Source organism: Varanus komodoensis, unplaced genomic scaffold (genome assembly GCF_004798865.1).
Source record: "Varanus komodoensis strain SLA01 unplaced genomic scaffold, ASM479886v1 scaffold52, whole genome shotgun sequence".
NCBI classification, from domain to species: domain Eukaryota; kingdom Metazoa; phylum Chordata; class Lepidosauria; order Squamata; family Varanidae; genus Varanus; species Varanus komodoensis.
Genome location: NW_025336114.1, coordinates 2,316,621 through 2,340,665, shown reverse-complemented (window position 1 = coordinate 2,340,665; position 24,045 = coordinate 2,316,621). Strand labels below are relative to the sequence as shown.

At 43.2% G+C, this 24,045-nt stretch overlaps 1 protein-coding gene across 3 annotated transcripts in view; it reads left to right on the top strand.

The window, feature by feature from the left end:
- Positions 1-24,045, top strand: part of TOX2 (TOX high mobility group box family member 2) — a 250,921-nt gene that overhangs the window by 65,399 nt on the left and 161,477 nt on the right. For all 3 annotated transcript variants that reach the window (XM_044447516.1, XM_044447515.1, XM_044447514.1), the window contains exon 2: positions 10,386-10,451. In XM_044447516.1, the coding sequence (XP_044303451.1) occupies positions 10,386-10,451 (66 nt within the window). The remainder of the gene's footprint in view (positions 1-10,385; positions 10,452-24,045) is intronic.

The following is a 24,045-nucleotide window of genomic DNA, read 5'->3' as shown; positions in this document are numbered from 1 at the left end:
GATTAGTATCTCTACATGCATGAGGAGTTACGCCTAATCGAAACTGGAAGAAAACCATCCTAACAAAAGGAAAATATTAAAATGTTTTGTTTCTACCGTAAATCAATGTGGAATGATGAAGCCGATCGTCTTCAATTGCATTCTGCAGCACAATGATAATGAGAATACAGCACACATTATTTATCTACTATACCTGGCTATAGCATAAGTGGCAAACATTTAATTGAAAAAATATCCTAGCAGGAGAATTTTTATAATAAATTTGTTTGTGCTCTTATTGCCTAAGGGGCAAAAAAAAATCTAATCTGCAGTAAAGAAGTTCTGAAGTTTTCGCTGAATTTTGAAAGTTGATTTTCAGCCTCACTGGTTGGCAATCAGAAGCATAGTAATTTTCAAGACAGGCTTCATTTCAGTTACTGGGGTGGGGAAGAGAAGCAGAAAGAGGATATAAAGCAATAAAACTAGTATGTTTTACCAAATTGGAATTGTATAAAAGGAGAGTTTGAATTTGCTTCTAAGGAAATGGCACCTTTAAAAAAAGGCATAATAAGTATGAAGATGAACTCATTCTCCTGCCTAGTTCTACAGTGGAAGTGATACAGCTAGGATGCTTCCTGGAGATAGAAAATATTCAGTTCTGAATAGATGGAGAAATGAATGTGTGTATTATGAGGGCTATAGATCCACACATTGCCTCTGCAACAGAGCTGCATACCTTCAGTGGAAAAGATTCAGGGTTTGGTGCAATCCTAAGTTCACCTTCCTGTTGAATTCTGCTTGGTCATATGTATTTTTAAAATGGCAATCTTCAATTTCTAGTTTCATCTCTGCTCTTAATGGAGCCAACGTCTGGTTGGTTTTCAGAGCTGTGAATTATTGAGGTTAGGGTGAATCATGTAACTGTGAAGGATGGCTGGGCCACTCCTCTCAGCCACCCTACTGCACATACACTAGACTGCCCCTCAGTCTGGGACTTAACGCCGAATCCTTCTGAAGAAGCCAGAAGAGTTTATTGGAAAGGGAAAGGAACAGAGGACTAAGGAGAGGTGGAAGAACAAAGTTGGGAGTGATGGAAAGACAAGGGCAAAGTACAACCCCAATTCCCAGGAGAACACAGACACTTCAGTATGTCACCCGCACAGAATATAACAATCTCTAGCCATAATGTACACCACCTAGGCAGTGGTCTCCCAAGAGCAGAGATCCAGCCAAACTGGTGAGCAAAACACCTCTGGTCAGTCTCAGTTTACAGGGAGACAAACACCCATCTCTGGTGCTGCCCTTTTAACCCCTGCCTTGGTTAATGGGATTGATAGTCAGCAGCTAATCCTGCTCTCATCTGCCTTCTGGGGCATTTTCCACCTAGGCTGCAGTCCAAGCCTAGGAACATAGGAGTAGTGCATAGCCAGTTGTCCTCGGTATGGAACTGACCCCTTCCCTCTGACAAACTCAGGGAATACATGAGCTGTATTCTCTCTCTCTCTCTGCAACAGAGGAAAAACAACAAAAACGGGCTGTTGCTAACCCTTGAATTCCTATCTCACAGTAATGATGACAGAAACAGAACACTCTCCACCATTTTACTGAAGAAAAGAACATGTTCTCTCTCTCTCTCTCTTTCTCTCTCTCTCTCTCTCTGTGTGTGTGTGCGCGCGCGCGCGCGCGCGCGTGTAAGAGAGAGAGAGAGAGAGAGTCAGGAATATGACAAAACAAGAGGACCATATCAGCATGTGTGGGGCAATTTAAAGGGTTTCAGGAGCAGAAAAAAACTGTAAGACACCCGCTCCAACCAGTACAGTTTGGGCTCAGTGGTCGCAGTCAGTGCTGGGAGTGGCAATATTCTGAAATAAGGCATGGTTGGCTGGAACACTGAGCACATCACACTGAAGTCCTTTGATGCAGGTTCCAGCCTGGTATTCTTCAGAAATATGCTTCCCTAGCTTGGTGTTCTCTGGAATTAAAGAATTCCAGTGCCCCAGCTAGAATTATGGGAGTTGTAGTTGAATGAATCTGGAGTTGAGGAAGGCTGCACTAGGGACTGTCCTTGATGAATATGGAAAGTTGGAGGTTTGCCTTGGACCTATGGATTATTTATGTTGCTTGCCAGTTATAGATAATCTGCAGTGTATTTACCTAATAATCTCTTTTAGCAATGCAACAGAGAATTACAGCTGTACTTTGACATTTTCAGTATTGAAATGCTGTTTTGGAAATATTCTTTTGCCAACTTGAATAATTCTGTAGGTGGTCCTCATTATTATTATTATTTACATTTATATTCTGCCTGCTTTCCTCTTGTGAAGAACCCAAGGCAGCTTACATACTCCATTGTATTCTTTTAACAAGAACTCTGTGTGGTAGGTTCGGCTGAGAGTAAATGGCTGGCCTAAAGCCAAAGAGTGACCTCCATGGCTAAGTGGGGAGTGGAACCTGGATTGCATTCATTCCCAGCCCAACACACTAACGACCATGCTGCACTGGCTCTTCGCTGGACACAAACTGTACTAGTTCCATTGACTTGCACTGTTGTGCATAATTTTAATGACTAAGTCATCTGTGATTCTCTAGGAGTAGTAGAGGTTCTAAGTACTCTTTGTACTAGCCTAATCCTACTACAGTCCTTTCTAAAATAAGCATCCACATAAATGTCCCCCTTTAATTCTCTTCAGAACTCTCCTCTCCTGATTTAATGTTGAAAAACTGCTAAACATGCAATATTTCATATAGGTTTTGACTAGTTCAGTGATATAAGTTTTGACTATATTCTGACAGCCAATGGTTCTTAATATGAAACTTTTGATACTTCATTGTTTGATAATGGGGAATACACAGGATAATTAGAAATACTTAATCTCTCATAATAGCAGAAATCATAATGGGGATGATATTTTTAGGTTCCTAACTTGAGTTCAGTGAATGAGGTACCCAATTAAAATGCCAAACATACATTTGCAGAAAACTTGCTGTATTAGCAAATGTATGTGCCAGTCTGGAGGGTCCTTTCAAAGGATGAAAGAGAGTTCTTTTCTCCCATAGCAGTGCATTTGTGCCGGTCTTTCTCTGCTTGCTTGCTTGCTTGCTTGCTTGCTTGCTTGCTTGCTTTATTTTATTTCATTTCTCTATCAGGAAATTGCTGAAACTCTGGACAGTTTACAAAAATAAGCACTACAATACAATTAAAAAATCATATAAAATGCCCAATGTTCAAAATTTAGAGAAATTTAGACAGTTATAACTTTTACAACAAGAGGGTACATCTGATCCAAACAACTGGCAGGAATGCTTCATCACATGTTAGCAAATGCTGAAAAATAAAGGACAGGCTTAAGATGATGCTTTTATGGTGAGCCCATGTATAAGGTGGGTCAGGGAAATAACCTTGCTAAACAATCCTATGGGATTTGGGGCATATATATAAATCCTGGTGGAGAAAACATTTCATTTTCATTTTTATTGATGCTATTATTGTACAATCATCAATGGTGCATTTTTAGAATATGAGCATTACATCATGTTTTACAACTCTGTAACTATATAGAAGCTGATATTTCTACAGCAAACATCCATTATCCTTCATTTGTTATAAATTGCTAGCCAAGCCTGTTCTCAATTAGGAAAGATACAAGAAAACTTGTACTTCGGGATTTGGTCTCATGATTTGTTTCATGGTGGGATATAGCACTATGGAATGGTGTGTCAGATTTGTTGGATGACAACTTTTGCCTATCCTTTGTTGAGGATGTGGTTTGTTCTTGAGTTTTGCTGGCATTTTGGAGTTAGCACTTGACCCTCGCCTGTACTTTGAAAACTTACAGCCTAGAATTTCAGGGATGTCCAGTTAGGAGCTGATTACTTTTGAAGGCAATGTTGTGGGGAGCTGCTGGATGAGAGGGATGTGTCAGGGAGAGGAAAGCTCAGCTTCTGTGCCTGTGTTTTGTAAATCAACCTGCTAGGCTTTTTCTGCTCCTTTGTTCTCTCTGCTGTTTTGTGGCAGGAAACAAAGTGAAGGGATACAAGAAATGTTGACATCAGAAACATATGGGGTATCATAACCCTACCCTACACTACCCTACCCTAGGTATCCTGCCCAAAACAACAGGAACATGTTGAGTAGGATATCTGTACCCTGACATTGTTTCTGACCCCACTTGGTGCTGTGATTTAAGTAAGTAGTTGCCAGTTCTGAGTTCCCAAATGTTGGACTGCAAATCTCATAATTCCTGATCATAAGACAGGCTTACTGCAAATAATGGAAGTTGCACTCTGCTAACATCAGGGGGCCCAAGGCTGAACCTTTTGTGGATTGATTTCACACTGTCATAGCACTAATATAGTATCAACCTGCAGTCATGCTATTGTATGTGTTTGGAGAAGATATTTTAAGAAGTTTATGAGCTCTCAATGCATCTAGCATCTAGGGCACTGACTTGAAGTGGAGGAAGCCCAACACCTTTAGAGAATGTGAGTCAATTTGTGATATGAAGCCAGACGTGGCACATTCATAGAGCTATGGTTAAATGCTGAGTCACAGGAATATTTGCAGAGTGCCAGGCATGGCAATCTTTCCTCCAGGTTTGCAGAGCAGATCATAATTGGAGACTTTGTATGCTTCCCCTAACCTGCCTTCCTGCCCCACCTGCTCACATAATACATGGTAAAACTTCACAGCCTGAAGAAAAAGTTAAAGATGTTACAACTTTTAACAACTGCTCCGGGTAACACTGCATACTGTGTCATTCTATGACAACTTGGTGGCTGCCCTGTTTGATTTGAGGGATGAGACGTCTGGTTCTACTGCTGTCAGCAAGATTACCTTGCTCCACCCTCATGGAAACACCCTTCATGGTATTGTCCCATGAAGGCCTGTTGCTCTCCAACCCATGATTCTTCCTTACTACTTCCAGGTGCATCAAAATGTGTTGAGTCCCATGACCATCTGTATCCAGCACAACCAAGCTGCACATGATCCCATCTGCAAATCTCTCAAGATCCCCAGTTGGAGCATGCCCCAAAAATGCCCCATGTAAGAGCTTGGTGCCCTTGCAAGCTTTCTGCTCCACAAGTTCAGCTGTGTACTTTTTGAGTACAAGCAGCCCAATGGATTGTCTTCCTGCTGTGAGCCAAAAACCTGGCCCTCTAACTTGCAATCCGAACACAGAAAAGTTGCATTGAACAAAGGACATGGGCAGCACCATTTGGAAATTAGTCTGAAGTACTCTTACAAGGGAAATGCACTTGGAGCTGGAGTTCCCTATAGAAGGTATGGCCATTGCACCCCTACCCCCGCCCAAGATCAGGTTTCTCCCGTCTGTTCTGTCCATCCGGGGACTGCACATACAGTAGGTGTTATTTAAGGAAATGAATGCCAAGGCAATAGAGGAAAGGCCAGTGAGTATCTGTTCTCGGTCTGGTCAACTCTGACCATAGTTAACAGTAGCCAGTCATCAGGTGACCTGATGCATGAGGGCATGGCAGCTGTTCCCTTGTCTTTGAGGGAGCAAATTGTCACCATTGAAAGGTGGACAGATGACATTGCAATGTTGGTGGTAGCCTTACAGACATCTGGACAAAGCCATCAAGTGCAAGCTCTACCTCAGCTGTAACTCTGTGGTGCTCTGTAGCAGTCTCCCCCACCCCCGCCACCCTTTTCCTTTTTGCAACAGCTCCATTCAGTGATACCTTGATTGCCTCCGTTGCCTGGCTCACCTTTTCCTCAATATACAGCTTGTCAGCTAGTCTTCTCTGCATAGCCCATAGCCCATCCTGCATTTGTATTACAGCATGGTCTGGAGATGACTGAACAACTGCTTGCATCACTGGTGGAGTAGGAGGAAGAAGAGCAACTCTTTCAAAGATGTCTGAATAGTCAACACCAACCATGTTCTTCCATGCAGACAGGCACCATAGACAAGGTGCAGGTCCTCAGTAGTTTATTTTGTTCTTCCATGCTGAACCAGTTCATATCTACTTCTCCTTGCTATATGCACTGCTGTTCTGTTTCTAGCCTAGCTTTCTTGTAGTGAAATAAACATTCATAATTAGAAGATTGTCCTGCTGTACTTTCAAGGACACCTTTAGCTTGCAATTTGCAGCTATGTTATATAGTTATGTCAGATGTTTCACTAGAGAAAAAGGGGTTCTGGGGATGCTTTGATTTCATTTCTGGAACCATGAATACCTGTAATGCTGGGGGATATGGAGCTGATTGTTTAAAGATTACTTTTCTGCAACACATAATCTGTTGCTTTAGCCACAAAGGGTGTTAGCAGTGCGATGTTTAATGTTTTGGTGATTTGAATATCAATTCCTGCACACTCAAAACAAATTTCTTTCTGTCTCTTCTGTCTTTATTCCTTCCTTTTTCACTGTCCCTCACTCCTTAATCCAGTTTCTTAACACACTCCTAGTTTGCCTATTTGAGAGACTGCAGGCCTTCACAACAAAATGAAGAAAGAACGTCATTGGTATGAACTGAGGCTATTCAGGTTGGAGATTGTGTTTTTCTGGTCACATCAGTGATAGATACTCTCTGGGTGACCAGTGTTTCCAACCACCTTTCTTTCCACTTAATTTCCATGATAAAGCCTGGCTGTGTGGTCATTCCTTTGGCTTTGTTAAAGTGTTCCTAGAATGCATTAAGCAATCTGTCCATCAGAAACAACTGCTTCTGCCTCCCACTCTCCAAACTGCATCCTGCCCTCGCTTCTGCCTCTCCCCAGCCTTCTCCTTCAGCTCTTCCTGTCTCTGCTACTAAAGCATTGTGTTACGTGACTGCCAGCACTCCTGTGAGTATTTTGGAAAAGTCTGGGCTTTGATTTATGGTGGAAGAAACTCTATTGCTGACACAATGAAAATGGCTCCAGAAGCTCTTAGTAATCACCACAGTATCTATAGTGCCTCTGCCATACCTCTGTGCTGCAGGTGGAGAGAACTTGAAGGACTATGAAAGAACACACTGCCTGGATGGTCATGAGTGATTCAGCAGTTTGCAGTGGCAAAGACTATGCTGGTGTGATCTTAGCAGGTGTACTGGAACAGCTTATAGCAGATGGATGTGATGTTGGCTAGTGGGCACTGCCTCATACTGAAGCCATTTGGACTTTGATTCTTGATGCAGATGGGATGATGCCAGATTTCATAGCATGTCTAGATTTCTGCATGTCCTGGACCACTTTTTTAACAGCAGCAGAAAAACGTCCCATAATTTGCTATTCAGACTTGGTAATGAAGTAAACCATATCAGCTAAAAAAAGTGGAACTGATCTCTACAAATGTTGCTTTCAACATTAGTTACCTTTCCCTCAGTATTACCTTCACTGTTGTGAAATCTACCATATGGAAAATCTAGCTGATAGCATTCTCTCTTTCCCCTCATTCATCTAAAAAACACCTCACTTTTCACCTGTAATTGGACCCCATTCTTGTAGTTAGTACTCTATGCCATATATACATCACCTACCCCATTGGTATATATTTAGGTAGCACATAACATAGCAGCAAAGCCTATACTAGTAATGTTCAGATGCCTAGTGCCTTGCTGAGCTGATCTAAATCGGAGCTGTTCTCTTGGTGTCAAGAACTTTCTGCATAACATTCCACTAATCAGGGTTTCACAAGCACTTTTTCTAAGAGGTGCAGAGCCAAATGTGCTTTCAGGAAATAACAGACGGAAAAAACTAGGAAACTGCTCCACAGCAGAGTTGCAAGAGGGGGTGTGTGGAAACAAGACTGGTAGCATGGTGCAGTCCATGATGTTGGTGAACAGAGAGGCTTAGGTAGAAGCAGAGCAGTCGGGACATATTTCACTCACAGCAGTATGAGTGAGATAAGGTTCTCTGGCTAAAGGAAAGATAAACTAAAAGGAAAGAGGAGGCAAAGAGATCCAGAACTCAGACACCTGTCAGGCTGTTGAAGGCCAAGAAAGGTGAAGGCAGAGGAAAGAGCCAAAATTGAGAGGGTGGGCAGAAGCAGCTTCTCTGTCAGCCAGTGAAGAGTGAAGAGGGTGAAGAGGGAGCTGGAACTCATATCATGTCATCTATAGTCAGAACTCAGAGGGGGAGTGGAGAGGGAAAGGACCACTGAGTAGAACCTGCTTCTCAGGAGAAGTGAAGAGAACATCGCACTATCCTTAAACAAGGTGCAAGACAAAAAATAAAGGCCATCAAAAGGAATGTTAGGGTCTAGCACTTTGATTAGAAAAACAAGTCTAGGCAAGCGTCAATCTGGGAAAAGGTATGGGAGATATCAGCACTCTTTCTTCCAGGAGCCACCAAAGGCAAGGATGCCTCCATTCCCCAGCACTTAGTGGACCGATAGCAAACTGACTGCTACTTTAGCGAGGCAATGAAAATAGTAGGAGGGGAGCTTTCCTTCAAGGGCCCCTGAGATATGTGCCGAGAGCACATTGTGGGTTATTCAGCAGACAACCAATCCATGAATTCTTTGGGTGGCTTAGTGTGACATCCAAATGTCTCCTTTATCATCTGTCATTAACTGTACATTGTACCTAAATGTGACCAAAGATTCTTAGCACATTGTGAACCACAGCCAGGATACTATATTTTTCTGATGTTGTTTTGTATAGATAATGATAGCTATTCTTGCACAAAATTCATTTGTTACACAGGACAGTAGATGCTCCTTCGAAGAAACTAAGCAGCCCTTGCAGGCTTGCATTTTGTATTTGAAGAAGGAATAGTTAATAGTTCTCATTTATAATTATTACTATATGACATTTAAATTAACAACTCACTGATGTACATATTTGTCAGAGCCATTGTTCTGTTTCTCCAGAGTCATTAAAAATGCTTGCTTTAGTTCTTTTCAGTTCATTTCTTGCTAGCTAGAGATACATGCTGCAGCTACAAATGCAGCTGGAAAACAAGGCCCCCCAGTTCTGCATTTGTCAAATAACAGGGTGGGGAGCACTGATTGTGGGAGAGGCTGGGGACATGCTTCTTCCCTCCTACAGCTCCTCTTCTGCTTTGCCCTCTGACTAAGACCAAGACTTCTTTCCATTCTCCAAGCCCAGCTGGGGAGGAAAATTACTGGGCAGTGGGAAGATGGGTTTTGGAGATGAGAGGGAATGAACACCCCAAATTCCACCTAGATCTATTTTTCTGGAAATATCGCCTAACCTATGCCCTAATGCTATGGGAACCATGTTTGCCCCCATTAACAGGTAGATTGAACCTTACATTTTTCAAAATAGTTGCCTGACACAAATTTATGCCATTAGATAAAATTGCTCACTTGACCCATTTTACATCCCTTTCTTTAAAATCTCAAATTAAATTTTAAAGCAATTGGTTGTGCTAACTTAGTTATAGCATCCAGACTCAATGGTTCAACAAAGATCAGTCAGTATGGATTAGTCAATTAGTCAATCTTTCGTTGTGAATATGCAAGGCATGGGGTGGGCTTGCTTCAGTGGCTTTTCATGTTGTTCAGAGCTAAGCATTCTGGGTCATCCAAGAGTTCAGTGAACCTCAAATAATCCCAGGACAACCTTGGGAGCTCCACACGTGAATAACCCATGGTGGTTTACTGTGACACATGAACCAAACTGGTCAAGAGCAGTTATGACAGGTTCATCTTGATAAGATACAGAATTAAGAAGGGAGGCAAAAGAGATAAAGGAGACTGGAGAAAATAAAATGGAGCACAGGTTAATGTTTGCCTCAAATGGCCTTACTTTTATATCTGTGTAATAATTAATAATCAATAAGAATTAATAATTAATGCACCCTTGGAATTTTACTCTACATGTTGTTTGATAAGAAATTATACAAACGGTTTGTTCAATAATTCTATAATATGTGTATTAATGGGATTTTACCTTCCACCCCGTGCCTATAGCAGGGCTTTCCCACTGTTGGTGACTGGAAAGTAAAAGAGCCTCTTATACAGCAATGGATACAGGTGGCACCGGGAACACCTGAAGTACATGAGATTTTGTGTCTTTCTCATTTTTTTCTCTTTTCTCTTGGCTTCTAAAATACATTTTGGTTGCAGAAGAACCATTCTTTGGGGGTTATAAAGTGTGACTTGCTGCTTTTGGTCAATTTGTCCATATTGTCATGCACAGGACTACATCAGCCCACCAGCATCCTGGTTTTGTGTATGATGCTCATCATAGCAGAGCCGTTACGGCTTCTTTGGCATAGTCTATATGGATTGTCTTAAAGAGCAGGGCTGCTGCTCTGGCTTTATTTGGTGCCAATTTGCTGTAACTAGTAAAATGCAGGTCCTTCAGCAATTAAATAAAATAACGTGGTGCTTTACATTTAGAAGGGGTCTTCCATTTTCAGTGGGAAACAAGCTTTTTTAAAAAAAATCTGTCATATTATGCATTTTGGTAATTACTGTTTCTTCTGTCTTTCCAGTTTGACGGAGAAAACATGTATATGGGAATGAATGATAATAACCAGGAGTTTCTCTCAGCCAACCAGGTAAAGCTAACTATCTTTCAGCACTGTGTCTATGCAAGTTAATACCCATTCTTTGCTTGCACATTACCAGCAAAATGTCACTGCAAAACAGGTGTCAAATAGAATCTCAGATACTTGCTTTTCCAGAGATGGCTCTACAGTGTTTTCTACCATTATATAACATGATTTATACTGAAAGACCACTTTCATTTTTAACCTTTACTACCTTACAAAAATCCAGTCTGTACTGAAAGAAAAATACACTCATATCTTTGATGTTGTACACTGCTTTCGCCTTGTTTTGGATTTTCATACGCTTGTAGGCTTTGGCATGCAGTACAATTAAAATTAGGGGTGCTGGTTCAAGACCAGTCAGCTTGATTACTATCATTGCACTTGTTCTTTAATGTTTGGGGGCCCTTTTTCTTAGTGACCGCAGGAACAGAAGAAGCTGATTTATACTGGGTCAGCCCATTGGTTTGTCAAGACTAGTACTGTCAACCTCAACCTCAACCTGCAGGGGCTCTCTCAAACACCATGCGGGGTTGCCTGGACTGAATCCAGGGTTTTCTGCATCCAAAACACATCTTCACCCATTTGGCTGCAGCCCCTCCTTCAAAAGACTAGGTTTCCTTTCGCTTACTGTCTGAATGCTCTTATTACCTGACCCATATGTAATAGTGTGCAGGCTGCAAGTCCCACAGGGGAAAGAATATTGTGCATGTGAGTCTTCTGGGTGTGTGTTCCTCTTTGGACTGCAAAATCTACAGGCTATTGGAAATAGCACATGCAGCTGTGTAGGACTTGCAGTAGTCCAGATGTGCTCAATAGATCAGCTGTAGGTATTTGTAAGTGTGCTTCATAGGCTCTGCTGGAATGAGACAAGTCACCAGAGACTGAGGAAAGACTGCATTACACATTATGTATAACGTAGTGTGTGATGTGTAGTGGAAATTTATCAGTTTGTATAGTGCAGTAAACCCTGTAGAATATAATCTTGCATGAGGATTTGTATCCAGACACAGAATACTTTTAAATAGGTGGTTGGGGGGGGGGAGCAGAGGGGGTTCCCCTCTAGAAGCTCATACCTGCTTTTTTAGGGCATGTTTGCAGTATGTCCTTGTTTCTTTGACTGCTTTGTCACACACTTGTCTTGTCCATATATCCAAATTTTTGAGTGAAAAGTTTGCTTCCGATGTAGCTCAGAGATTGACCGCAATGTACAACTGATAGTAAACTAAAACCAAGAAGAAAACAATAATATGTGAGCTGGCCAGATATGGAAAAATGAGACAGATATCCAGTTTGAGGCTTCAAGAGATTGGCTAAACTGACTGTTGCTAGAAAAAAAAAGTTTCAAGGAAGGGGGAAACATTATTTTTAACATATAAAACAATACCTCCCCCTAAAAAGTCTGCAAAGAAATATTTCCCTAAGGAAATTCAATATGCTGAAGCTATATAAAACATGTTGCTATCTAAATTTAGTGACCTGGTCCACATGACCCAACAGTCCACCATGGCCTGTTCTGCATGTGGGTCTGTTGCACTGTGCCTCACACGCATGGGTGGCATTTTTGCATGGTGCCCATGGGCACAGAGCTTGCCATGTCATGTGAACTGTGGCAGCAGGTGTTGGTTGAATGCTGGACAGACCAAGGGCTAGCTGAATATTGTTTAACTCTCTGTGTAACTGTCTAGCCCTCAAACAACCCTTTTTGCCTCCATTCACACCATTAACAACTGTGGCAAGGTGGGTGTCCAGGGTTGCTATGCAGAAATGGCATTTGTGGGCACTGCTGTGACTCATAGGCCCCACAGGTAAATTAAGCCACAATGGACTCTCATGTTATGTGAACAAGGTTAGAATAAGGGAAGCGTCGGAATGGCAGTCAGGTTAGCCAGTAGCCTCTTCAGCTTTTCTGAAGTCACGTTCTGTCTGACTCAAAAACCTTGGTCATCAGCTACGTCTTTCAGAACTGATGTGCAAGTATCATCACTGTTTCCAACCTGTTGTTATGTGGCCTCATGTCACCTCTGACTTATGGGGCACCCTATCAATGAATGCAGTCCAAAATGTCCTGTCCTTCATAGTCTGCTCAGTTCTTGTAAACTCAAGTCTGTGATGGAATCAATCCATCTCATAGTTGGTCTTCCTCTTCTATCTTCAATTTTTCTCACATTCTTGTCTTCTGCAGTGAAACACCCAAAGTATGTAGATAATATATAGAAAGGCTCTAGCTCATGGATGCACAATCTATGTAAAAACCAGAAAAAGAAAGGACAGCACCTAGAGGAAACCTTGCGCTTTTGGGTTGAAGTTAGCCATTAAGGCAGCTATTTGTCCACTTTTGCCACTGCCACTCCTTTGCCTCAAAAACTCTTCACTTGATGACATGGCAAGGAGAGATTCTGTTAACTGCTCGGTGAGTTTCTTTCTGTGCTCTTCTTTTTATATCCTTTTTGAAAGCCTGCATGCAGTGGGGAATATTTTCCTTGAAGGTCTCAAAATGGGTCTGGAATAGCTGCATCCAGATGGAGTATGCATATGAGATTCTAACCTTCTAGAATAGGTTCTACCTATTCTAAGTGTAACCTATTCTAATAGGTTTTACCAAGGCCAACTCCCATGCATGTAAGCTCTGATGCCTTGATTGTTTTTAGAAAAAGAAACACTCTTTTGATTCTTAAAAAAATCTCCGGCATAAATATCATTCTCCAGGTGTGCAATGTATTCTTTTCCTTAAATGTCCCAGCATCTGTTTTGATATATACTCTTGCAGGGGAACACAAAAGATGAACTTGGTTTACTCCTCTGTACCATGAAATAGAGTTGCATAAGATTTTCTGATACTGTGCTGATCCTCATGCAGCAAGAAGCTACAATGGGTGAATTCCCCATGAGGGTCCATGTTGCAGTCCTGGCTGCCATTTTGGAAATTCAAACCTTGACTGAGCATGCCTCACAGCTTGTGAATGTGAATGTGGCTCTAGGGTGCTTGAAGGCCCAACTTATGAAAGTGCAAGTGGAAAAAGGTGATAACTGTTTATTGAAGGATATGAGAGAGTCACTTATGTTTCCAATGAAAAAGATCTGGAAGATCTGATAGGAGCAGGTAAGTTCTTCCAGCCAGAAACTATCCTTTAAACATGGACAGAATCTAATTAATCTCCATGTGGCTATATAATGTTGTGTCTTGCAACAGAGAAGGTAGGCTTTGATAAGCTAATTATGCCCTATTGGATTTCATGGGGGCTCTAAGAGGATGGGGGTCAGGGTGTGACAATGGATGGTACCATGAAGGAATTATTCTTTACATGTAGCTTTCATAGGACTCCTGATTGTCTCATGCTAGAAATCTTTTCTAGAGAACTACTGAACCACTCCCACCTACCTCTAGCCAGCTGGTACCTCAACTTAGGGCTTGACACAGCTAGTGAACTCTTTGTTTTGTTGCTTACCAAGGTCAGAGCAAACAATAGAAGTTTATTAGCATTTGAACTGAGAGTGCTTAAGTCACTGGGAACAGAGGTTTTCTAGTATACCTCTGAATGAAACTCAAAGTGTATTATTAATAGAGCATGAATAATGAAAGCAGCTAGATGCTCTAAGTATTCTTTGTTGGGAAAACGTAAGCAATAATTTTACATACTAATGCATGAAGAAAGGTCAAAGAATCCCAGTCCAAGGCCTGGGTTGATTCATCTATCCATGCAAACTATAAAGAAGAGACAAAGTGGATGATGGTGGGACTGATTGGATTGGTATTTCCTGTGGTAGCTTGGGACCTTACCAGACTTTTTGTTTTTTATTTGTGATACTCAAGCACAGAATGTTAGATAAGAACACACACACACATGTGCATAATTTGCGAATTTTAGAATACACATAAATGAAGACCAGATCCCTTTTCACTTACTGCTCATGTAACTCCTGCTACTTACCATGTTTTTAGAAATGGATAATGCAATTCATGTGCATCTCTCTTTTGTGTATTTTATGTTTGAATATTAGCATCCACATCTCAAGAAGCAATGAAAAAAGTTTCATTTTGCTTAAAGTTACAATCTAATCAGGGAATTTTCAGTGACTGTTCAGGATTTCATGATTATAAAAGGGTATCAGATTGGCCTTCCATGGGAGCTATTGTGGTTTTCTTCTCATCATTGCATGTTCTTCGTCGTGGCCTCTGTGCATCACACATATGGGTGCTGCGCCTGCGCAGTGCCAAGGCCGGAAAGATTGAAAGCTAACGGTTTTGGCGGGAAAACTCTGCTTCCCTCCCCCCTCAGTAGTATATATAGAGCGGAGTGTCCGCCATTTTCTCCAGTCTTTTGCGACCGCCGTTCGCTGTGCCTCATGCCTGTTCGTCTCTCGCTCGACTCAGTATTTGCTCGTTATTTCTATAGTTCTAATATTGTTGTTCTTGCTGTTATTCCAAGTTATTATCCCCTTGTTATAGCTTTATCTTTCTTTTCTTCGTTCCTATTAAAAAACAAAACAAAACAAAAATATTACCTTTTCCTTCTTTTCCTATATTCCCTCTTTCCTCTGCGATGGCACAGCTGGCGGCCTTCCACAAATGTGCAGAATGTGTCTCCAAAATGTCCCCGGCAGACCTTCACGACTTGTGCCTCCTTTGCCTTGGCAAGGGGCACAGGACGGATAAATGCCGCCATTGCCTTGCTTTTACTAAGCAAGTGTGAAAAAATAGGGAGAATCGCTTGCGAAAACTCCTATGGGACCAAGTGCTGATGCAATTGGATCAGCCTGCAGTAAAGCCCGGGCCAGCGCATGCTCCATCTGCTAAGCGCAAGGCCATAGCTTTGACTGCATCGGCTCAACGCCCAGCCTCTGCCTCGGGCATGCCCGGACAGCGCCCTTCGCCCATGCTGCCCATGCCTCAGCTGCATCTGTCAGATGATGGAAACTCCCCCTCCGGGGCTCAGCAATCTCTTTCTCCCCCGCGTAAGCAAAGGGAAAAGAGGAAGCACGGAGGGTCGGATCACTCTTCGGCCCATAAGAAGGCGAAGAAAGACAAGGCGGCAAAACCACCCCATAAGAAGAGGCATAGGGATTCGGGTTCGACAGCACCATCGATCCCGGTGGCAGCTTTGGTACCAACACCATCAGTACCGATGCTTCAAGCAGCGATACAGGTTACCCCACCGGGGTCTCCAGTACAACCTGCCCCCCAACAGGGCCTACCTGCTCAGTTGCCTGAGGAGCCGCATCGCGAGTCGATCTCCGATGGGAGATTCAAGACTCCCCCCAGGGCTCGTTCTCCGACTCCTATGCCCATGGCGAGAGCTTGAGACCAATCTCCACCTCGGTCCCGGATGGACGAAAGGTGGGAAGAAGGATGTTTCCAGCCCTACTACAGTTACCCGTCGGGCTGGGAGGACTACCGCTCCTTTGGATTTTGTCCTCACCCATGGGACCATTCCTCGCCGTCCGCCCATGAGGACATGCCATCTACCTCGAGGCGGGTTGAACCCGAACATCCCACTTCACCAGGGACTTCCTCGTCAGAGCTATATCACCTCGGGCCCGACTCTGACTCGGATGCAGACTCCACCTCCCCGGATGTCCTTATTACATCTCAAGGACCATCATCGCCTGAAGTGCCCCACATCTCGTTTGGGGAGCTCGTGTCTAGACTTGTTCGGTCGCTCAAGATTGAGGCGCAACCCCAGCCAGATCCGAGCACCGACAAGTTCTATGACATTGTAAGGGGAGAGCAATCACCTGCAGTTGTCTTGCTGCTTATTACAACCTTGCGGCAGGCGATGACTCAGCCTTGGGACTTGCCTTCGCAGACTCAGCCCACAGAGAAGATATGAATCCATGTATCGAGTCCGGGAGAGCAACATACCCTTTCTACTCCTTCACCCTAAGCCAAATTCCGTGGTGGTTGAATCATCCCAGGACAGGGAAGCCAGGGGACATACCACCCCACGAGACAAGGAGGGCTGCAAGATTGATACCCTGGCACGCAGGGTCTATGTGGCTGCAGGACTTGGGCTTCGCATGTCTATGAAGCCACCCTGGCCAGGTATCAATTCTTTATTATGCAGAGGCTGAATAACATCGTCACTCCCCTGCCTGAGCAACAACGGGATTTGGCTAGGACTTTCATCAAAGAGGGTATGCAAGTCACTATACAACAATTATCCACAACATGTCACCATGTGGATACAGATTCGAGGGCTCTTGTCAGGGCCGTCTCACTGCAAAGGCATGCCTGGTTGCGGAACTGCAATTTTCCTGACGAAATGAAGTGGCGAATAGAAGAAATGCCCTTTGATGGCTCTGGGTCTTTCATTCGCGCACCGACCATAAGCTTAAGTCCATCCATGAGTCACGCATGATGGCAAGACGGATGGAATTGCCCGGACAACAAAAACGTAAGTGGTCATGGTCGTGCCCATCCTACTGCTACCAGCCGCCGCAGAGACAGTACCAACAACGGCCGCAACACAGAAGGCAACCACCCCATCAGTGTTTCCCAGAGAACCGCCAGCGTTTCAATACGGAGAAGCGTCAACGCTGATGGAATGGGCGAACCTCTCCTCCGCCTCCACACCCACCTTTCCCCCTCCCTTTTGGGGAACAGCTGCAAGGCCGACTCCCCATTTGAGAGTCCATCACATCTGATCGGTGGGTCCTGTCTATTATTCAGCTCAGATACAGAATAGAATTCGATACTGTTCCTTTGTCAAGCCTGATTCGATTTACACCGCACTCTCCAGTACTAGTGGACGAAGTACATCAACTGCTTCGTAAGGGCACGATTCGATGGATTTCTAGCTCTGAAGGGCTTCACGGATTCTATTCTAGGCATTTTATGGTCCCGAAACGGGATGGTGGTCTTTGTCCAATCTTGGACCTCCGAAATATCAACGGATTTATCAAACCAAAGAAATTTCAGATGACTACCCTTCAAAATATCCTTCCGCTGTTGAGGAGAGAGGATTGGTTCACCTCACTTGATCTAAAGGATTCCTACTTCCACATTTCGATCCATCCAAGTCATAGACGTCTTCTGCGTTTCACCGTCGGGACTGACATATACGAATTCAATGTCCTCCTGTTTGGTTTGGCCACGGCTCCGAGGGTCTTCACGAAATGTATGGCACCAGTGTGTGTGCTCATCTACAGCTGCAAGGCATCCAAGTGTACCCTTACCTGGATGACTGGCTTATAGTTTCCCAGACCCGTGAAAGCCTACTGTCAGCCACCAAGGTTACTTGCACACTGTTGGACAATCTTGGACTTTGTATTAACCGTGAAAAATCATCCCTACACAGGTGATAGACTTCATTGGAACTCGTCTCGATTCCACAGTAACGAGGGTGTTCCTCCCTCCAGCTCGGCAGGACAGCTTCCATTCCTGTATTTCTCAGATCCGACAGAACAACGTAGTTACAGCGCTCTCAATCCAAAGACTTCTTGGTCATATGGCTGCCAAAGTCGCCATTGTCCCACATGCCAGGTTGAAGTTCCGCCCTCTTCAACTCTGGTTCAACAAGAACTTTCGTCCACAACGAGATTTGGCCGACAAACCACTTTGCATGCCCCGCACTGTTAGACAGACATTGACTTGGTGGGCGACTCCAGCCAATTTAGACGTGGGGACTCCGTTCGTCACCTCGCACCCGACGCTGACTATACATACCGATGCTTCGCTGATCGGGTGGGGTGCAGTATGCACAGGGCTTCGATCCCAAGGCATGTGGAACCGACAAGTGTCATTGAGTCACATAAATTACCTCAAACTTCTAGCGATCTTCAAGGCACTTCGGTCCTTCGAGAAAGTTGTCCGCCACCAAGTGATACAGCTCACGTCTGACAGCATAGTGGCGGTATTCTATATCAACAAACAGGGCAGAACAAAGTCCACTGCTCTGGCCCGCCTGTCCATGGACATTTGGGAATGGTGTATCCCGAGAGGTATAACCCTTTTGGTGGTCCATCTTGCCGGGACCGACAATGAGGAAGCAGACACCCTGAGCAGACACGTCGTTCATCCACGAATGGGAACTGAATCATCAAGTCTGCATACAGTTATTCCAACTTTGGGGACATTCGGACATAGACCTATTTGCTACCCATAAGAACAGGGTGTGCAAAAGATTCTGCTCCAGGGCGGGAATAGGACCGGGATCGATGGGAGACGCCCTTATGATCCCCTGGACAAATCTCAGGTTTTACGCGTTCCCGCCTATTCCTCTCCTGACAAAAGTCCTATCAAAGATTGTGCATGGCGATGTCACAGGAATACTTATAACACTTTGGTGGCCTCATCAAGCATGGTTTTTCACCCTCCTTCGGATCTCGAACGGCAATTTCCTTCGTCTTCCATCCAGACAAGATCTACTGATTCAACAAAAAGGTGCGGTCCGTCACCCGGACCTGTCCTCATTGAACCTCACTGCGTGGAGAATTCATTAACTCAAGACACTGTTTTGGGACAGAGATCTACTAGATCACTCAGTACCTCAACTCACGACCGATCTGACCCCCTCACTCACTCGGTACTGACGGGGATATTGTTGGGACCGAGCTCTTTGGATCCAGACATTTTCAGGATTCTCGAGTCTGCACTAAGACCATCAACTCGGAAATCCTACGCAGCGAAGTGGCGCCGCTTTTCATCCTTTGCGGAATCACACTCGTTCAATCCGATTACAGCTTCGGTTGAGAATATTCTCCAGTTTCTGCTGCAACTGCATCGTTTGGGACTAAAACCTTCCTCAGTTAAGGTCTATGCAGCTGCCGTGTCACATTATCAGGGTACGGTACAAGGATTGTCGGTGTTTTCACAACCACTTATTCGAAAATTTCTCAAAGGACTGCAAAATCTTCATCCTTCTATTCGGCCGGTTATGCCCACATGGAACCTTCAGGCACTTACAAGACCACCGTTTGAGCCCTTAGTCACTGTCAATATGCGTCTCATATCATGGAAGATGGCCTTCCTTGTTGCAGTTACATCAGCTCGTAGAGCCAGTAAACTTTGTGCTCTTCGAATTGATCCGCCTTATTTCAACTTCCATAAGGAAAAGGTGGTTCTAAGGATGGATTCGTCTTTTTTGCCTAAAGTTGCCACGCCGTTCCACCTGAATCAAGAGATCATGTTGCCTGCCTTCTTTCCGTTGCCGTCGAACCCGATCAAAAGGTCCTTGCATACCTTGGATGTTTGACGATGCTTGGCTTTCTATAGATCATGCACAGAGTCTCTTAGATGCTCTAATAGACTTTTTGTAAAGTACTCTCAACGGGACCAAGGATCACCTGTTTCGTCTCAGAGACTGTCGAAGTGGATTGTTCAAACCATTTTGTTAGCGTACCAGCTTGCAAAGATGGACTTACCTGTTGTTCCAAGGGGTCATTCCACTAGAGTGGTGTCAGCTGCCTCCGCAATTGCCAGGGGTGTCCTGATCCAGGAGGTCTGCAAGGCCGCAACTTGGGCTACTCCATGTACTTTCGCAAAGCACTATCACCTTGACGTGCGTGCCAGAAGAGACTGTTCCTTCGGGAGAGCTGTTCTTTCTGCCGTTCTTCAATGATGACACCGCCCACCACCATCTCTGGTAAGCTTGCTATTCACCCATATGTGTGATGCACAGAGGCCACGATGAAGAAAAGCAGGTTGCTTATCTGTAACTGATGTTCTTCGAGTGGCCATCTGTGCATTCACACAACCCACCCGCCAGCCCCGCTTGGTGTCAGTGAGTGGTTTCTTCATCAGTACCGTATGATACTGCTTTGGTACCTCATACTTTATTATGTCATCAGTACCATGGACGACTACGGCGGTACCTGATAAGTTGTTATGCCATCTTCTTCTGTGAGGTGGCGAACGTTCGGCCTCCAAAGACTGGAGAAAATGGTGGACACTCCGCTCTATATATACTACCAAGGCGGGAGGGGAGCGGAGTTTTCCCACCAAAACTGTTAGCTTTCAATCTTTCCGGCCTAGGCACTGCGCAGGCACAGCACCCATATGTGTGAATGCACAGATGGCCACTCAAAGAACATCAGTTACAGGTAAGCAACCTGCTTTTCTGTGTCATCATAAGATCTGGCAAGCATTTGTGATAGAAAAATTACTTGGCAGGTTCCTTGAGAATGTTTATATGTAATTTGTTGAGGTTGCTTTTCTATCTTGCAGCAAATGCTGAAACAGATTGTATTGCATTTCCTGTTCTTAGACTTTGCTGTAATGTTCGAAGCAGGGTCTTCTCACATGGTGGGACAGAATATTCTGCCTTTCAAGGAGAAACATGCACATACTCTCTTTTTAAATATTAGTGAAAATGGGCAAAATACTGTGTGAACATTCCAACTTTCCCACCTGAATATTGTGACATCTCCTGGGAAGCCCCTAATCTTCTTTCTTTTGTTGCTTCTGGATTCTCTTTGATGCTGTTCATATTGTATCCTTAAATGGCTTTATTGTTTTCACTGTTTTCAGTGAGATTGTTGGCCACCTTAGACCAAAGAACAGGTTAAACAATATTTCAGTAAACACACAAAAACAAGACTACTGAAGGTGGTTAGCTTAATAATTTTTTTGGGAGGGGGGATTTGAATAGTAGATAAGCTGGAACTTCCTGAGCCACTGTGAATAGGGCCTTGACTCCTCTGGAGTCCAAGTTTGGTGCACCATGAGTTATAATTATTGTTGTAAGCCGCCCCGAGGCTTTGGCGAATGGGGCGGCATAAAAACGTTTTAGTAAGTAAGTAAGTAAGTAAGTAAGTAAATAAATAAATAAATAAAGCCTTCCCCACACATCTAGGCCTTCCATTCTGGCAGCTCTATCCCCTTTTGCTTCCAGACTTTGCCAGCAGCAGTAACAACAGAGAGGAAAGCTAGATGATAACTTATTGTCTTTTCTCAAGAAGATCAGAGCAGGAAATTCCTGACTCCAGTCAGACGTAAGTAAGGCCAGTGCTACCTAGCAACTAACCTATATAATGACATTATCCACAGAAAGCATGTTCAAACCATTAAATGAGGCTCGGCCATGTCTGCTCACATGGAAAGCTAGGATATCAGGGTGCCAGTTGGACAAGAACCTTTCTTCAATGATAATTTCTACTTGCAGAATGGGTTTTAGGTTTTTCAAATTGGACTATGTAAGATTAAGCATTAATTGCTGTGAAGAAGGTAGCTTTCTGCCCGTATAAAGATAGAAGGAAATGTAGAGTGTCTTAACGATAACCTAAAGCTGGATATCACAATTTATTATTTCTAAAAGCCCTGGAAAATACACATATTTAGGAATCATTCTAATAAAATAAATTACCCTGTCCCCAACAAAGATTTTCTTCTCTTCATATGCAAAGAAACACAATCAAACTGTCTGTTTTCTGCCTCCTTCTCTTACCCTTGATTAAGATGCTAATTTAGCCAGCACAGCAGTGTGTCATAATTTGGTTAGCCATTCTGTCTTAGATGGGCACTTCTGAGACTTCCAATATTGGACCCAAATGATTCGTGCTGTGACAAACCTACTGAGAATTAATTCCTTATCCTCTTTAGCAATATATTTCTTAATGTAATTGGAAGGTAAATTAAAGGGTCTGGGAGTAAAGTATACCCTGCCATTTCCTTTACGCTTTCTGTAATCTTTTTTTCTTTTTAAAAATTGTATCCCTTTTGAACATACCTACCACAGGTGGGGGGAAAATCACCCTTCTGGGCTCCATGTGCACAACATTTTCACATTCATTTTTAAAGCTATGTCTTCCTGTGAAGTAACAAGTTAATTATTGGTTAAAATTGCATGTCTATGGAGAGCTCTTCCAAGAAATATGAAAACCCTGAGCCAATTTGAAAAGTAAAAAATTAAGATCAAAGCAAGTATACTTAGACTTGCTTGAAAAAGAAAGCATGGCATGAATGATGAAAGAACACAATCCTGCTTGTCTAGCACATGGAAACTTGGGTACAAAGGAGCCGTAGCCTTCATACCCATACTGCCTTAGTGCCTGACCACTGCCATTGTCTGTGTTTCATCATGGAATAAGTGTTCACCTTCAGGAAAGGCCTATGACTGAAGCATTGAGCCCCTTCCTCCTTTACAGGTCTACACACGAGATTCTACTCTTCAGGCCTTGAAGGCTTTATGCTCTACAACTGGTCTTCCTGCGGGCTCATAGAATTGTAGAATAGCAGAGTTGGAAGGGGCCAAGAAGGCCATCAGGTCCAACTCCCTGATGCTGCAGGACATCAATTTACACCATCCCACTCAGATTGCTGTCCAGTTTCTTTTTGAATGCCTCTATTGTGGGAGAGCCCATCGCCTTTCTAGGCAACTGGCTGCACTGTTGTAGTATTGCTCTGACAGCTTTACCACGATGTTTTTGCCACAGGCAATAGTCATTATTGATTCGGACTTAGCCTCTACCAATCATTTTGCCATGCAGTACTCAGTAATAGGGTTTGCTGCTACTGTCCATTCACTGACGATTGTGAATTGTGGATTACTTGTATCTCCTTCGTTATCGGCCTCTATTTCTTCCTTTCTTTTCTGCAGGCCCCAATTACTTATTGCTTAGTGCTGTGTAAAGAAATGGAAAGAATGTGAAATACTGAAATGTTAACTGTCTAAAAAAATTACACAGCTACTAAAAGATACTACTATTTATGGGTGTGAAAGATAATTTATTTTTAAGATATGCAAACAGAAAATGATAAAGGGAGGAAAGAATAACTGGCTAACGAAAAGTATGTAAGACATGCATAATATGCACAAATGTTTGGTGACGTTAACATACTGTACAGTTACAGTAATATGACTGCTTTTTTGCATGATAAAATGTTTTGATTCTCTTCTTCATTAATCTCTTCAGCTCAGACTCTACATGCCTAGGGGGCAGTGAAAAAATGTGTTTTATGTTTGCAGAGCGTGTACTATTACAGTATGAACATCCTTTTAAATGGAAAAATAAAATCTGTAGAAACATTGCACCTGTTATACATGTTTATATAAAAAGTATCCGTTAATATTTCATTTTTAATCTTTCCTCTTAGAACTTTCTTCTCTTTGTACTTTAAGAAATATAAGAAAAAGTGTAAAATGATGACATGCTGGTTCATCGTGGGAATAACCCTATCTCCTCACCCTGTTCCTTCTCGTTCTCCAGTGCAGCTATAAAGAGAAGTTTAGATGTTTCAATGTCCATTCTAAATTAATCACACCTTGCCATGTCATCTGAACTCAGAGAGACTGTGGTGAACCTTGACTATGGTTAGTAGAAATAAGTTAACTTAGTTCCAGATTCAGAAGACTTACTGAATAGCAGCTCATCTAAAATGCAAGCAGAGACTTCATATGTTCTTGCAATTGAGGTAATGGGAAGCCAGAATGCACCAGCCTGGGTGGAGAATAGGTTAATTCTCATAATGTTAAACAATAGCTTAGTGTTAATTGTGAACTGAAATTAAGAAAATTGTACATAAAGACAAGGGACACAAACTGTAGCCTGACAAATTCTCCCAATTTATGAGATTGTGCAGGGTTGAGATGTTCTTTAGTGCAGCTTAAGAATTTAAGAGCTGCCTTACTGGACCAGTGAGAGGTTCAGATCATCTGGCCAGATG